This window comes from Taudactylus pleione, unplaced genomic scaffold (assembly GCF_031769625.1).
Source record: "Taudactylus pleione unplaced genomic scaffold, aTauple2 ptg001423l, whole genome shotgun sequence".
In the NCBI taxonomy this organism is placed as follows: Eukaryota; Metazoa; Chordata; class Amphibia; order Anura; family Myobatrachidae; genus Taudactylus; species Taudactylus pleione.
Window position 1 is genome coordinate 478177 of NW_028285822.1, and position 17853 is coordinate 496029.

The window sequence follows — 17853 nt, forward strand, 5'->3', positions numbered from 1 at the left end:
TCCACCAGATCCCAAGGATGTGCTCAGCAGTTGGTAGTATGTGATTAATATATACACCCTTGTGCATGAGACAGAGATGTATAAAATGATGCTTACTAGAAGCTTACATCAAAAAGGCATATTGCAGGCTCTTAAAGGTTTCTTTTCTCCATATATTTCATTCAGCTTCCCATGGATCATATATGTGAAATGAAAAAAGCTCCGGATGTTGATAAAAATCACCCTTTAATTGTAATACATAAATTAAAAAGTGGGGAATAATACATCCAGACCAGATAGTAACAAGCCTAGTCAGTACACTCTTCAGATGGTATAGAACCCGGGTGCTCTAATGAGGTGTAAAAGGCTGGCTTTACAGGCATGGAATGTATTCCCACTGTCACTCACAATGCGTTTCAACGCTCGCTGGCGTCTTTATCAAGTAGAGTGACCCTGTTTTAGGATCAGACGGCACTGATATCATTAAGTAACTAAAGAATGTCTGCTGCAAGGTGTCTCCTGCTGTGACAATACCCGCAGTGAGATGATCAGCAGCTCCTGTGGGCACAGGAAGACGAGTGCAATGCCTTCAGCCTGTATCGTGAGGTGATTCTGAATCCGACTTGTAAGATGAGTTTTGTGGAACTGCTGAACCACCTGGAGGAGTGTTTTAAATTTGCTTGGGAAGAGACAGATCATTGGGGGCAGCTCAATACCCCATTTTGGCAGGATCAGTGGCGCCACAGTGGCAAATGCAGGATTTCTAGAGGGTGGTTTCCAAATGCTTGATTTTAGAGTGTGGCCAGTCCATGAATAGGGTAGAATTAGCACTTAACCAGCTTTAATATGCGTCATACAAAGTATATTGTGTGTCATAATTCCAGCATATAGAGGACCAGCAATCACAGTAAGCCATTAAATGCAGCAGTAGGGCCATCCTGCCTGAGCTGAATGTTTTTATTTTAGATGTAGGCACTATTCCAGAGCATTAGAGCAAGTCCGGGAGTCTAGGGGAGCAGCAGAATAATCTAGCACTTCCCTGGACATATATGTACATATTGGGCTCTATAGCAGCACATCCCTAACAGTGAATGTTTTCCAGATCTCCTAGTTGGTGCACATGTGTACTTATTACTGACTGATACATGTTAAAAGATACACAGGTGGTGCTAATTATTTCATTTGTGATACTGTGAAGAACATGCAGCAGTAGTAAAATTCTATTACATTACAATTTCTATTGTGGTCATGTGTGGGCTGGGGAGGGGGGTTTCCAGGCAGACGGAACCCCCCCTGCGTTTGCCTATGCGCCAGGTGGATGTTGAAAGGTATCGCATGCAACAACTTCTTTCACCAGCTGAGGAAGCAACAACCCTGCCTACAGACGTGCCCCACGTGGAAAAGGTAACCCCACCAGCAACAACTGGAATGTGGAATATGATACCAAGATATTGCATCCCGATGCGCAGTGTACCCTGCTGGGAAAGGCTGTTGGTGCGAGCAGCATACTACCTGAGGCTGCGCAGAAAGGGCGACTGGAGGAGGCTGATTGTAAGGAGACTTTATCTGTGAAAGGTGGGAGTGTCGGAGAATATTCCCACAAATGTGTTCGTGTGGACTGACTTTGGACAACTGATGTCACACTGTGTGCCTGCTATCTCTAATTCTGTTGAACTATGTGACTCATCTCAGGTATTATGTGATGGTTCTAAATCTTGCAATGATGTGACTCTGTGTAACAAACCTAAATGCACAGTGACCATTGGGCATATTCTAATGTGATAGGGGTATGTGGGGGTGAGGAGCAGATAGGTGCCATAGTTGACTCTCACAAGTATGTGAACTTTTGTAAAGAACCTGATATAGTTTGGTATGATGTAGACACCCCTAATAGTGGTATGTGTAGTGAGGGTAATGTCACACATGCTTCTGGGTTAGAAGGTAAAACTGTTTTTGCCATGGTTTAAGAGTATCTGGACTTGGAAGCAGGGCGAGGCATTAGGGAGGTGAGGCATTTGCCTAATAAAAGGTGTTGCTGAGGACAGATCGGGGAAAGTCTTTGAATGTTCAAGATGAATGTCCTTTTACCATGAGGTCTGCTAACACTACCTCTCCTCAGGTACCCTTGGATGCTCATCCCGGCATGGGTAAAGATGCTAATGGGGATGATAATGGGTCTATGCAGGGGTGTATCTAGGGGTCTGTGAGCCCCTGGCAAAGTAATGGACTGGCGCCCACCTCCCTCCATATTTTCTGATTAATTACATTCTGTCTCCCCAGCCATCCCCCTTCTGCCTCCCCAGTCATTAGCCTTTCTGTGTCCCCAGCCAACTCCTTTCTGTGTCCCCAGCACAATCCTTTCTGTGTGCCCTCCCATCCCCCTTCTTTGTCCTCAGGCAGGGGCAAATGGAGGATTTTTAGGGGGAGGTTTCAAAATATCTCTCTCCCTCTCTATATACACACACATATATATATATATATATATATATATGTACTGTATATGTGAGATACACCCCCATTTTTAGTTGTGTATCTGTATTGTGACCCTTATGCAGTGCCCCCTATATTTGTGCCCCATATGCAGTGTCCCTAAAGTAGTGCCCCTTATGCAGTGCCCCTAAAGTAGTATCCCCAGTAGTTTTTCCCCATATACAGCACCCCTTATACAGTGCCCCCTGTCATTTTGAGGAGCCTGCCACAGCACAGTGGGAAGATACAGTAAGTATCTGTGTGGGCTGCGAGGGCTGGATGTGGGGGGGAGCAGAAGGGGCCCTAAACATCTGCCCGGGTAGAAGCCAGGGGCATGCCTGGGAGCAGTCCTGGCCTGTTTCTACCCCTTGTCCACTGGTGGCACCACCGGATGGCGCTCCCCCTTGGCCGGCGCCCCTGGTGAGTGCCTTCCTGGCCAATGGGTAGATACGCCCCTGGGTCTATGTTGTGAAATGGCTTGTTGAAACCTCTGTGCTGTACTGAACTTTCCTCTGATCCTGCAAATATTTCTGTGAATGTATGTGGTATCAGTGGCAATGCTTGTGCTGGGGAAAATGTGTCAGAGACATGTAGTCAGAGTATGAGCCAGGGCTCAGGTGATGGGATGCTGAGGGAGGTATCAGTGGCAACTGCAATCACCCAGTTTCCAAAGGCTTGTGAAGGAGACCTGTGTGTCTTTCCAGATTGCCCCCTGACTGTACCTCTTGCTGTCAACTTACACACCCAAAAGCAGATCTCTCCCCACCTCTTGAGCCCTCTGTGACAAGCTTAGCTATTCAGATGAAAAGGGGGCTGACCCCCTCCCTGGACTTTCTAAACATACAAACTGACCAGCCTCTCAGTGCAGCCATCCATGAAAAGCTGCACTGGGAGGAAGAATATTTTTACAGGGAGAGATCCAGTTCCAACACAGAACAGGGAAAGGATAGGATTGGTCATGGAAGGAATGTTGCCATATGTCTCACTGTATGGGATAATACAGAACCTTCTCTCACCTGTGTTAAAGCCATCCCTAGAGGAGTTTGTTAGTAGCCATTGATGTACCAAAATTTGTGGCCACTGACACACTGCAGGTAGTGTCCCTGCCCCCCATTGCAGAGCTCATTAGACTGGTTACTGTGGGGCCTTGTATAGTAAGTCATGTGCTAGAATTTACTCTTGATGGTATGGAGATTACTATTCTAAAAATAGGGACAGAGGAGTCTGGTTCCCAAGGCATAATGTTTAACCCTATGGTGAATTAGTCATGTCCCCCATATGTGTCTGATGGGGGAGTAGGATTCTGGAGTATCAGAAACAACAGGTTAGCAAATGCTGCCTTGTGCTGAGATGGTTCTGGAGTAAGGAGACTTGTCCAGCCCTTTGGAGCTGCTAGAACAGGGCATGAAGGTAATGCTAGATGATAGATAATGCCTTAGTTGATACTGCAAAGAAGAAAGGTGTGTCAGAGTCTCAGCCTGCACTTCCGAAACCCCTATCCCCTGAGCCAGCAACCTAACAGAGTGAAGACCACATTTTTAAAAATATGGTGTCTGGTTGTGCTCTCTATCCTGACATAGGTCCCAGGGGACTAAACAGGGACAATGTTTGTTCTCGGGTGCTATATAGGGAAGCGGTGAGCCTCGGTCCTGAGGAGATGGAACAGAGAGACAAAGGCACCAGGTTCTGGGTGGGCTACAGGAGACGAAGTAAATCCACCCTGTCCAGGATGGATGAACTGTTAGATCAGCCCATCCATGCAGTGTAATGACAGCTGTCAGAGTACAGCATGGGAGACTGCGGCATGAGGTGCCACTGCTCCCGTGCTGATCTTAAAGGGGAAGGTGTCGCGGAAAAGCTAATTTTGCATAACTGTACATATTGCCTTAATAGAAACCTGTAACTTTCCCTTGTAAATTGGTGTGTAGCATCCTTTGTATATGGATAGGTGTAAAAACTCTGTGTTGGTATAAACATGTCACGTTCCTTTGTAAATTGGTGTGTAACATCCTTTGCATGTGAATAGATGACAAAACTCAACTGGACTAATTCCCTTTTGAAGATGAGCAAGAGAGATTATAGGAAGTTGTTTTCCTGCATCAGCCATAAATATGTCCAATTATATATGGCATATAAGAAAAATGTCTGTGGAAATTACAGGACATCTGGCCACACCCTTAATAAACCATCATTAAGAGCCCTGTGTTCTGTGTAGGGTCAGAGATCAAAGACTGGGGTCTGGTTATAATCCCACAGGGGATCAGTCTTACAGGATTAATCTCTGAGTTTCAAACAGGAGGGAGTGAGCAGTTACCTAACCCCTTCTCAGGTGACCAGGAGACCCTGTGTTACAGTCACCTAAAGAATGGAAGGGTTAAACTATCCCAAGAGAGGGGGGTGACCCAGAACAGCCTATGAAAGGGAATAAAAATGTGTATTTGATAGGAAACATGGTTCATTCTGCAGTAGGCTATCGAAGGATACAGATGTTCCAGAAATCTCCATTGGGATGGCCTCATCCCCAAACTATTCAATCCAACTGAATGGTTTGTTTATCCAATTTATTAGTTTATTTTAGTTTGGAAATTGTAAGAAAACTGTGTGATTCATTTTAATCTTATTATATTCTTTGTAACTTTTTGTAAATAAGCTTTGAAGATATTCTTGAATTAAACATTAATTCTAGTTCTGGTTCTGTGTTTTTATGACCCAAGGCCTCATATGGCTCACGTTACCTATTTTTCTAAGTATTGACAATTGTGTATGCGGGTGAGAGCAGAAGCTCACCTTATGCTTTAGCATTACAGTTTTCTTCTGCTGGTGGCAGTTACCAGGTTCATTTAACCACACGTGCTGAGATAACCTGTAAAAGTCACGGGCGGTGATTCTCAGGATGGCGTATCTGGAGGGTCGGACCGCAGGACCGTGACATAGACTATGACCATATGATTATGCTTCCCTTTAGAAAGAATCTTCCACATTGTTTAATGTTTACTAGATTTGTATTTTTTGTGCCATTATATACACTTTGTGTTTTCACGCTAGGCATATGTCTTTTCACCCTATATATAAATGTGTTAGTTATATTCATAAAGCATTTTCTGAATGAATAATTTGGAACTTCTGAAGGAATTGTTCCTCCCTTGGCAGATGGTGACTTCAGTCAGTATTCACATAGATCACATGGTCCAGAAAATGCCTGTATGACTAGGAATATAACCAATGTCATTGTCATATAGCAGTTTCCCTCACACTCCCACAGTGCCCCTACAGCCGCTGCAGTGCCCGTCCATCCCCCACAGTATGTCCCTCCAGCCGCCACAGTGATTCCCTCCAGCCCCCACAGTGAGTCCCTCCAGCCCACACACAGTGTGCCCCTGCAGCCCACACAGTGTGCCCATCCAGCCCACACAGTGTGCCTCTCCAGCCCACACAGTGTGTCTCTCCAGCCCACACAGTGTGTCTCTCCCACACGCTTACCTTCTTTTGGTTGCCTACCACAACTCTTTTGCTCTGTTTCATTGGTGCATGTTTTGGGCCGTCCCAAGAGCTGCACCACAATAAACAGAAAAACCGTTAATACAATGGCCACTACCGGTGCAGTAAAGCAGATTCAGAGGCTCCCTGGATAGATCCTTTGCCTGTGCCCTGCTGATTACTGCATGAGCACAGGCAACGGTTAGATCTAATTAATCTGTAGGGCCCCCTCTAACCTTGAGGCCCAGTACAGCTGTACCCCTAGACCCCCTGTCACCGGGCATGTGTATATTTACATACTTAATGTAATCCTGATTTAATGTTTGCAGTGCAAGAGATAAGAGAAGATGAGGCAGAAGAGGAGGACATGGAGGAAAAAGGTTGGTTTGGAACCAATGTATTTGTCAACACTATATTTCTATATTATTATTGATAGGATTATTATCCTACTGTTTCATTTGCAATAAATTGCATTCAGTTAAATAAATGATATATAAATATATTTAGCATCAAGTAGTTAAAGAATTTCTTCCCCCTCCAGGTGTATTTATTGATCCTTTAAATAGCTTTACCAGGAGGTGAGCAATAGGTTTGCTGTTTCATAGTAAAATCATAGGCCCAATAATGTTCTGCCTTTGTATCAAATTGGTTTGCATGATAGCTGTCATTCATTCCATCTTTTATACAATGAAGGTTAGGTAGGGCCCCACAACCAAGAAGTATGTGTCATATTTGCCAGGCTCAGCACCACTCCAGCTGGAGGAAGCCCATAAGCCATGGATGTGGTAAATTATCCCTGTGATAATGGGAAGTTTAGTATTAGAATGACTAAATAAGAAAACAAGACCATACCACTATCTCATGGGTTAGATGGGCTATATTGGACAATAAGTTGCCATTTGAGTTTCATATATTTCATGTGTTACACTTGCAGATAATGAAGATGAAGAAGGCAATGTAGAAGATGGAGGTAAGATTCAATTTTAAAAAAACATTACAGAGTATTTTTACAAATTGCTGTTTTACCTCAATAGTCATTGTGTGAAGCAGCAGAATTATAACTGCATTTGCTACAAACCTTGCATTGCTTATTACAAGCAATGTGGGGTTACAGGGCATCCAATTAAAAACAAATTTGTCCTAAAAGAAAATAAATTGTTTGTAGTGTAAAATAATAGTGTCCAGTTTTGTGTTGTTTTGGTCATACACATACCCTTAACCAGGCATGTAATTTTTAATTTACCGCTCATCATCAAAACTAAAGGTGCATACACACGTAAAGATTATCTGTCAAACCATCCAACTAGTTGATTGGTTGGAATGAAAATCTGGTGAGGTATGAAAGCAAATGACAGTCAGCAATTTGCTACCAAACACAGGAAAATGAACAAAAACTGTTGTTTGAACTAATTGTTTAGATCAAACATTTAACAAACTTGTCTGATGACCATTTTCATCTGTTTTCTGGCATTTAGGAGCAAATTGCTGATCATCGGTTACTCCCATACGTTACCAGATTTTCATTCCAACCAATCAACTAGTTGGACGTTTGGACAGAATATCTTTACAAGTGTACCCAGCCTTACTGTCTCCAACTGTCACCAGATATAAGGGTCTATTTACTAAGCTTTGGATGGAGATAAATTGAATGAAGATAAGGTACCAGCCAATCAGCTCCTAACTGCCATGTCACAGGCTGTGTTTGAAAAATGACAGTTAGGAGCTGATTGGCTGGTACATTGTCTCCATTCACTTCATCTCAATCCAAGGCTTAGTAAATAGATGCCATAAGCTGATACCTTCCTCTCAACCACCACCTCTGCCTTTCATGGTTACTATGAATAGCAACACTCTCCTTCTGCATCTCTGACTGTGCTTATGGTGCTGGTAAAATTAAAAGTTGTTTACTAATCACAAAATATTCTTACACTTTGGCAGGATTGTGTGACCGGTACTGCCGCATAGGGCACAAGGCCAAGGGGGTGGTATGGTCACTGCCCCTGATGGCACCCTTTTGCAACTAGTGGGGTGCTTGGAGAGGAACCCTGCTGCACAGAAAGGTGCTGGGTGCTTCCATAGGTTGCGTCTGGAATCCATCTTACTTGCTTGCCCTGCTACCCGGGCGCTTGCTCTGTGACATTATGACTATGTGTGCCAGGGTTGGAGGGGTGGGGGTGTCGTCCAGGGGTGCCTCCGTTCTATGCTACAGCACTGTTCTTTCATGACATATTTTGCAAATGCCCCAGTAACAGCACTCTGGGCATTTACAGGTCTAGAAAATGTATTGATGAAATGGTAAATAGCATCTCCTCAGAGTCCATCTTAATACTACTTTAGAACGACTCCATTACATTAAACTTTACATTTTTAACTCCTACAATACTGCTCTGTGCAGGCTCATTATTATATTATATCATGCTTGAGTCAGGAGACATCAGTACTGACTGTTTTTATTGGGTAAATTGCCCAGAAATTTACTTTCCCATAAAGCATCTGGAAGGCGTAAATGTATCCTACTGAATGTAAAGACAGAGTGAAATAATGAAATAATTGTTGAATTTGACTAGAATAATTAATTTAAGATTTTAAACTGAGTACTCAAGCTGCATAGGCAATTGCAGTGGCTAATTTATGCATTTCCATGCAACAGCATTCAAAAGGACAGACACGCCTGTGTTTCTGCAACCACTGCAGAACAATTGGCCGATCTGCATACGCGGTTGCAATTGCGATCTGTCCTGTATCAGGCCCAAAATGCAATGTTAGTGAATGATCTCATGGCACACAGAGGGCTCTCATGCTGCACTTGTAATCGCAGTGGGTAATTTTGGCTCGCCCATGTAACGGCGTTTAAACGGTAAGACACACCTGCGTATTCCTGACCCCCTGTTACCACCCCCAAACACTTAATACCTGTCACTCACTGCGAATGGGTTCTCTGTGCATGCGGAATCACAAGAAATCACAGCGCGTGTGCAGTGCAGCTTATATACATGCAATTGCTCTATCTGCATAAATATCACCATTGCATCTGTCTCTGAATCAGACCCAGAGTATTCTCACTGTTTCAGTCCACAATGATAATGAAGATCAACTTGTTATACCAAACCTAGTAATAAACCACACATAGCAGGGGCATAACTAGGTATTTGAAGGTCCCATAGCAAAAGTTTGAAAGGGCCCCATGTACCATTCAAGGGTGAAAAATTTATATTACACATGTAATTTTGACAAGGAAGATGGATCCCCCTCAGCTCTGGGACCCATAGCAGCTGCACTCTTAGTTACTCCCATGCTTATCAGCAATAGAAGACTCATCTCCAAATTCCACAGATGAATGTGATGTCCGTAGGTGATATAAGGAGAATATTTTGCAGAATAGTTTTGTCCTTTAGCAAACATGCTTCTATGCAGTCTCCAGGGCAGATTGAATCAACTACGAGGTTCCATCGGAACCTTTTGCAATGACACTACAGGATGTTGGGGTAGGAAAATCGTGCTTACTTTTTTTTGCACACCACAGAGTTATGAGCAATAATTATGGAAGGTTTTACCTACTGTACCCCAATATCTTTAAATATACATAGCTGCACATCATGGCTAATTGAATCTGGCCCTGAGCTTGAAGCACATCATGCATTATATCACACTACACATTTATAAATAAAAATTAAAACATAAAGGACGGATTCATTAGGATCAAAACAACAAAAGGAATACAGTAACTTTACACCATGGCAAAACCATGTTGCAGAGATCTTGGGAGGGGTTTGTCATACTGAAGCTCACATTGCAGTGCTAAATTAAATTTCCCTGTAGTGCAGCTACATTTGTCCAAGTGCAAAGTTACTACTTTTTATTGCTTAGCTTCCAGCTCTGAAGCAGCCCCAAAATATCTATTCTATTATATACAGGGCTGTATTTATACATGTACATGTGCTCAGGTTTACACCATTTAGTGGAAGGAGTTTGGAAAATTGTGGGTGCTCCCTGATGAATACAGGCCCTGATTCAGAGCCGGACGCTCTGACAGAGTGCTCGCTCTGAATCAGGGCCGTCCCTCTGAAGTTAAGAGCGGCCTCCTGGCTGCTCGCATAGCTGTGGGTGACCACCCACAGCTATAGTGAGCGGCCAAAATGATGGTCATGATGGTCAAGCCCATCGCGACCATCGGGCTTGCGACGAGACCCTTGTGGTAGGGTCTCATTGCCGCAAGCCCTGGAGTGCTTATGGCTCTATCAGAGCCAAAAGCACTCCCACTGACATCCCACTGACATCACTAGTTCCATGGAAACGCCTCCGTCTGGGCAGCCACGCCCCCGGCACGCCCACTATCGACAGCACGCCCCCTTTGGTGCGAGACCCATAGCGACGGCTTGGCCATCGTTACTCGGGTCTCGTTCATGCGCAAGATGGAGCCAGCTCTGTTGTGCGCATGCGCACTTGGCCAACATCGACCGAGCGGGTCTGAATCAGGCCCACAGTGCGCAAGCTTTTAGCACGCACATGGTGGAAAACATCACAATGTCCCCCCCCCTTCTCATTAAGACATAAATTAAGCTAAACTGAGCAGTATTATTGGAGTAAAATGGAAAAGTTGGAAATAATGAAGGGGCTGGTTCTAAAGTTAATAGCTTTATTGATTTACTCTTACCGTTGTCATGCATATATTCAGGTGGATCTGCAAAGTGGACAGGTTTTAATTTGTTAGGTGAACAAGATACATATATACTGTGATATTTACAGCAGAATTCAGTCTTCTACACTTAAATATCAGGACTGGTTTGGTTTTATTTCAATCCAGGGAAAAAAGGGGAAAAGGGGGAGACCACTGCACTAGCAAATAGAAATACAAAAGGAACCCCACAATTAAACTATTTGATCAAAAGATCATATATGATGAATGGGGGTGCTGCCACTAACAATATGGAAAACCATATATACCAAATTCTAAAGACAGAAAAAAAGAAATTGTACAGAGTAGCGCACAAATATGAGAATGATGGTTTATTAAAACATAACTTTTAATGCTGTTTAGTAAAAAAGACCTTGTTCAGTGAAATATTAAAAAAAAAAAGAAAAAATATTAGAAAAATTGTGAAAAATAGATAAGAAAAGTGAAAATTAAAAATGTCGCTGACACACTATATGCTGCTATTTATTATCTTTTACTATAATTGTTTAAATTCCTCATGAATGATTCACATGTAAAAAATCTAAATAGACAGAAAGATGTCTCCAGAAATGAGTTAATCAATTATATTGTCACCAGTAGGTATTAATTTCTAGTGCATTCATATATACATCAATGCAGAATGTTCCTACTGTCAAGTCAGATTTAGGGCCGTATTCAATTAGTCGCGATAAGCCATTTTTGGTGAAAAGCTTTCGCCGGTGATGTCCATTCGCAAGGCAAAAATGTATCCCCTATTCAATTCCAAAGACTTTTCACTGGTGCGGAAAGTCAATGCAATGGAATAGGCAAAAAAGATTCGCCTATGCATAAGGGTCGAAAAAAAGGACAGAATTGCAGATTTGGTGTGCACACTTCTGAAAACCCCCCAGCACCCTTGGGACAGTCCCCCAAAGATAAACTATGTAAAAAAAATTAAAAAATACTTGTGAACACCCGAAAAAAGTACTTTTTTTTTGAGGGTGAAAAAAAAACAGCATTGGGGGACAAAGTTAAAAACTAGCGAAATAAACTCCAGGGGGTTCCCCAAGTATGCCCCAGGTTTTATTTTATTTGTGGCAGGTGGATTTTATTTGCGGCAGGTGAATTTTTTACCTTTTATAAAACTACACTTTAGCGACTTTAAAATATGCTAGCACCCATTTTCATGTACCCCAATTTTGCTGGGACTACTTATTTTCACCAAAATATTCTTCACCACTTATGCAAAGATGCTAAATAGCAGCTTTTGAGATAATTTAAGTACACCAAATAACTTCAGCAGGGCTATTCGGGGGTATCTATAGTGATCCCCAATGTCAGTTCATATTTTGGGGGTTGTCAGGCTTTTTTCCCTAAAACTGACAGCACATTTCACCTGTTTGAGTTTCGCAAGCTCCTGTTTTCACTTTCCTTTGGAATTGGGCAAAAAGTGGTTGTGTGCAGGAAAACACTTTTTTTGCCAAAAACATGCGATGTAGGCGGAAAGTCCGGGAGGCAAAACTTAGCCGACTTTTCACGGATAATTGAATACGGCCCTAAATCTAAAGCCAAACAATAACATTGACTCAATTGTCCTCATAAATATAGGATTACTGTTCATAAGTCATTATCAGGGTGTACTTTTTCATATGATCAGTCCTTATCAGTGCTGGGCTGTAAATTACTCCCAATGTCATAAATTTAAATTTATTTATAATACATATGTATACAGATAATGCACCCCTTATATTAAGTTGGATAGAATCCTAAATCAAATAGAATTGCATCTAAATGAATGACAACAGCAATGATCCAGCTGTTCTTGTTGATTTCAAACTACTGCTTAAAATGAATGAAGTGTATCAGTTAGGTAGTAATATTATTATCACATTCAAATCAACATCCACATAGGTTCACAATTCTAATATTACATCAACGAATTCCATGAAATCAAATACAGCAGATAGATCAGTTCTAACTATGTTGTTATTCTATTGCTGTTTCATTGTATCAACATTTACTGAAAAGATACATTTTATCTGCTGATTATACATTTCGAAACATTAGTTTCCAATTGTAGATGTCTGTGTCCTAAGAATCAGCATGCTACAGTCTAAGAGGTATTTATTCTACATCCATGATATAAATTATTGTCTGGGTACACACTTAAGGGCATATGTATCAAATCTTGATGTGAGATAAAATTGTGAGATATATATCACCAACCAATCAGCTTCTAACTTACATTTTGCAGGCTGTGTTTAAGAATTATAGTTTGGAGCTGATTGATTGGTGATATATATTTCACAATTTTATCTCACATCAAGCTTTGATACATATGCCCCATAGTTCAAATAATGTGTGTGTCAGCCGGAGGAATTATTGATATTCTAGGAGCACATCAGAGTGTATATGCGGGGATACCATCTATACGCTCGGCTCGTAGTAGACAACAAAGTTGGCAATTAGCCCAGTGATGACCAGTTTGTCGGGCGTACTCCACAATCCTAGTATCTAAAAATATATCAAATATAATCACCCCTATACTATTGCTGGCTTGTCCGCTGGGTCAACGTATTTCTGTGTGGGAAACATTCATTCCACTTACATAACATCAATCAACGCCTGAGTGGACACACCACTCAAGCAGTGTGTGTATGAACTGGAGGGGTTATTAATGTCTATTTGTTGAGGATTATAGTCTAAGTGTTCAGCCTGTCATGAACAATATGAGGCAAAGTTGATTGTTAACCCTTAAAGAATAGTTGGTAAATTGTACTGTGCAGTGCCAGATTGTATCACATATAATCACTTCTATATTATTGCTGGTGTCTCTGCTAAGTAGTTGTTCCTGTAATCGGACATCTGCATGTCCATCTTTTGCCTGGAGTTAATGCGCACTGTAGGTACAGGGTAAATAAATCCTCAAATACATTATGTTGGACTGAATCTAATGCTTTGAACTTAGTATTACATCAACCCTCCGTAATATATACAACTCTGGCCGGTGCATTTATTTGTAAGTGAAGTCTCCGGCAGTGTTGCCAACTCTGAAATGGAAAATAAGCAACCTATATGTAGAAAACAAGCCCAAAACAAGCCCAAATCAATCCTAAAAAGCCCAATAAAATAGCAGAATTTATGGGGGTGTCTCTTTGTCCTCACTCTCTACCTGTCTACCTTCCTTTATTCCCCCTCTTCTCTAACCTAAATATTTTAGTGTATGCACAGCCTTATCTGCCTATATTGCTTTTCTCCCTCTACACCATGCCTCCATATTTTTACCTCCTCCCTCTTTTCATACCTCATTCCCTTGGCAGTCTTCAGCTGGGTACACACTTGCCAATGTGTGTACCCAGCGATGCGACACCCGACCACGCAATATATATCGGGAGGTCATTACATACTGCATGATGTGATGATCAAACATTTGATATGTTGGGCACCAGCTCCATCCACTATGCCGCCGTCGGCATCTGGGTCGTTCCATCGACCTTGATGGACGACCTGCAGGAGTGCGCAGGGTCACGCATAGTGGGTACACACTGGTCCGATGTGGACAATATGTCGGCCCAATCAGCAGGATCAGGCGACATATCATCTAGTGTGTACCCACCTTTCCTTTACCTGAGTCTTCTTCTCCGCATCTCTCTCACCCCTCTTCTTTACATCCTTCATTCCTGTCACCTGTCTAATTCCATTATCCCCTCTATTTAACAGCCTCAGTAATTTTAACTCGCCCCCATGTACCTGCCTCATTTCTATCATCTAGTTTACCTCTCCTTCATGCCTGCCCCCTCCAACTTCACCCTGTCCACTGGCTACTGCCCTCTATTCCCCAGACACAACCTTCCCCCCCTCCCTCACACACACACACACACACATTTCCTTTATTTATAATTAAAGCATCATTCGGTAACAACACGTCTTAATTTGTAAGCAGCATTAGCGGTCAGCTTTCAGGACCGCCGACGTACATATCACTGTTAGCTTTGTCAAGGCTAACCTGAGTGCACCGTTGAGCCGGATTAAATGAAATTTGACTAACAATCAATTCAATCCTCTGGGTCACGTGACTGATTCTTCGAATAAGGATGCATCCTATATACTAATTAATGGGTTGGAGTAAAGTAATTGAAACTTTGATAGAGCCATATAATATGAAATATTACATGCATATTTCAAAATGTGTATGTATTAAAACCAGATCTTTCATTCTGTTAGAAAGGTTGAATGATCTCCATTTAGTATGTCTTACATAATATCATCTGAACTTACATAAACATCTAATAATTTATTGATAATATAAATATATAATACTAGTGAACACAAAAATATTAATAGCAAATAATAAATATAAATTACCTACAAATATTAGTTGAATAATAACAACAAAAATTTGATAAAAATATTCATATCAATTGATCTCAAATTATCTGTATTAATTCAAAAAAGTAAAATTACATAAAAAAAATGTAAATATGATGATCATAAGTATCACAAGTGATGAACTTGTTGATACAATTTAATGTAGTGAGGTATCACTGGGTGCACGATTGAAATTAAGTGTTGTGATCAATATATGATAATTACTAAAAGATATATATATAATTTTACAAATGATGCCAATGTGTGAAATAAATAACAGTTAAATAATTGTATGATGATGATGAGGTGTTGAGTGACTAGAAAATAAAAAAGTGAGTGAATTGAGTATGTCAGTGAATATTAATAATACTAAGAGTGAAATAATCTAAATATATGACAATATCAATAAAAGTGAAAATCTTCCAAATAATAATATAACATGAATGAGAATAAGTGATGAGAGGTAAAAATGTTGAATACTAGTGAACCAAAAAATCAAGTGAGTGTCAAATGTAAACTGATATTGAAAGATGTTTTTATTCTCATTACAATGATCAAAATCGATGTAAATATAATGATATATCAAAATCACACATAATCTGGATCAATTTATAATCCTCAAAGTATAAAAACAAAATAGTGAAAAGGATAAATACTAATACATAGGCCAGTATCCAATTTGATCATCAGAGGTTTTGCAGGTGAAAAGTTATCGCGCGCACCCCCATGTATCCCCGTATTCAATTTGGAATAGGCAAAAACGGGACCCGGCAAAAAGGTAATCTGCGAAAAGCTTGTAATTTTTGGTGAAATTACCCTGACACTCCCCAAAAGATGGACTGACATGGGGAATCACTATGGGTACCCCTGAATTGCCCTGCTAAAGGTATTTGGGGTTTTTAAATCATCTCAATAAGTGCTTTTTTGCGCCTTTTAGATAGAGGTAAACAACAGCATTTAGCAATTTAAAAAAAAAAAATAACTAGTCCCTTCAAATTTGGGGTACATGAAAATGGGTGCAAGCATATTTTTAAGTGGCTAAAGTGAACTTGCAAATATCTTGAAAAATCCACCTGCAGCAAACACCTGCAATCAAAAAAACCTGGGGCATACTTAGGAACCCCCCTGGAGTCTATTTCGCTAGTCTAAAAGTGTGTCCCCCGATTTTTTTGCCCCAAAAATGAATACCTTTTTTGGGGTGTCCTGTGGTATTTTTTAAACATTTTTTGAAACAGAATACCTTTAGGGATCTGTCCAAGGGGTGCATGGTGGTTTTTAGAAATTTGCACCCCTAAACCTCAATTCTGCACTTGTTCTTGCCACCTATTCAATGGGGATCTTTTTCGCTGGGTTCGAACCTCTGACTTTCCGCACCTGCGAATAGTCATTCAAATTGAATATGGGGATAAGTGAGAATAAGTGGATAAGTGAGAATAGCGAGAAAGTATAGCCGGGTTTTCCCTCCAAATTGAATATGGTCCTAAATGGTTATCCTTCTTCCTCAAAAATTCTGAAAGGAGAACATACCATGGAATGGTGAACTAAGTTATAGTGATGTCACCAAACTGTGAATAATAAATTGTGCTTTAAAGAATGTACATGATAAATATACTGTACAGTATGTAAGATTATAGATGAAAAATACAATCTGATGTAATCCAAACATTCGGAATTACCTATCCAACCTTGTATTGTATGTTAAATCCTAAATTAAGCATTTTACATGTGAGTGAATGATGAGATTATTAAATTATTACAAGAATGGTACAAAGCTGTTATTCTCATTGACACCGTTAGGTTAGCAATTCTTTATCTAGATCACTACCCCTTATTCCCATTTTTATCTGTTGCATCCCAAAGGCTTTTAGACCTAAGGGGCGATCCTAAAGGGGGGCGCAGGAAATTATTTGCTATCGGTGTCAAAGATTTTAATCTTGCTGAGTCCTTTTTTGCATCGAGAATACTGTTGATGTGTGCTAGTATTTGTCACGCTGGGCGGCGGGTTTTTGAAATCCGAGGTCTGAGGCTGTGGGAGGAGATGAAGGCGAGGGGCCTGGATGTATGATCTCCACATCCACAAGTCTTGGTCGTTGGCTAGACCTAGTCAATGGTGCGGAGTCTAACTCACAAGGAGGTGTTCGCCAGTGACCCCTCCAAGCGGGTTATGGGCTTGTGCGGCTCCCTGTAAGCAGGTCGCGGTCCTTTGACTTGGTGACCAAGGCCTGCAGGGAAAAGAGAATCAAAACACCCGTGGCCCAAGGGTAATGCCTGGAATAGGCACGTGGGGAGTGGGATAGAACTCCTGGCTGGAGAAAGGCACTTGAGGTGCTGGCTAGAGAGGTGTGGAGATTTATTGGTAACAGCTGGATATCCCACAAAGTATATACCGGATTGCCGGCAGGAGATCATGCACTAGGGTGCAATGAGACGAAGGGTTAACCTGCACACAGGCTGTGATGGTGAAAGCACTGCGATGAGATGAAGGGTTAACTTGCAAACAGGCTGTGATGGTACAAGCACTGCGCTGAGATGAAGGGTTAACTTGCACACAGGCTGTGATGGTAAAAGCACTGTGATGAGATGAAGGGTTAACTTGCACACAGGCTGTGATAGTAAAGCACTGCAATGAGATGAAGGGTTAACTTGAACACAGGCTGTTGCTTAGTAAAGGCACTGTGGAGAGATGGAGGTTAAACTTGCACACAGGCTGTTGATTAGTAAAGGCACTGTGGAGAGATGGAGGTTAAACTTGCACACAGGCTGTTGATTAGTAAAGGCACTGTGGAGAGATGGAGGTTAGTTTTCACACAGGCTGTTGATAGTAAAGGCACTGTGGAGAGATGGAGGTTAAACTTGCACACAGGCTGTAGATAGTAAAGGCACTGTGGTAAGATCGCTTAGAAGCT

At 41.5% G+C, this 17853-nt stretch overlaps 1 protein-coding gene across 3 annotated transcripts in view; it reads left to right on the forward strand.

Annotated features, from left to right (window-relative positions):
- The window catches only part of LOC148442659 (troponin T, cardiac muscle-like), a 127573-nt gene that overhangs the window by 43016 nt on the left and 66704 nt on the right, over positions 1-17853 (forward strand). For all 3 annotated transcript variants that reach the window (XM_088463667.1, XM_088463668.1, XM_088463669.1), the window contains 2 exons: positions 6255-6305; positions 6860-6895. In XM_088463667.1, the coding sequence (XP_088319793.1) occupies positions 6255-6305; positions 6860-6895 (87 nt within the window). The remainder of the gene's footprint in view (positions 1-6254; positions 6306-6859; positions 6896-17853) is intronic.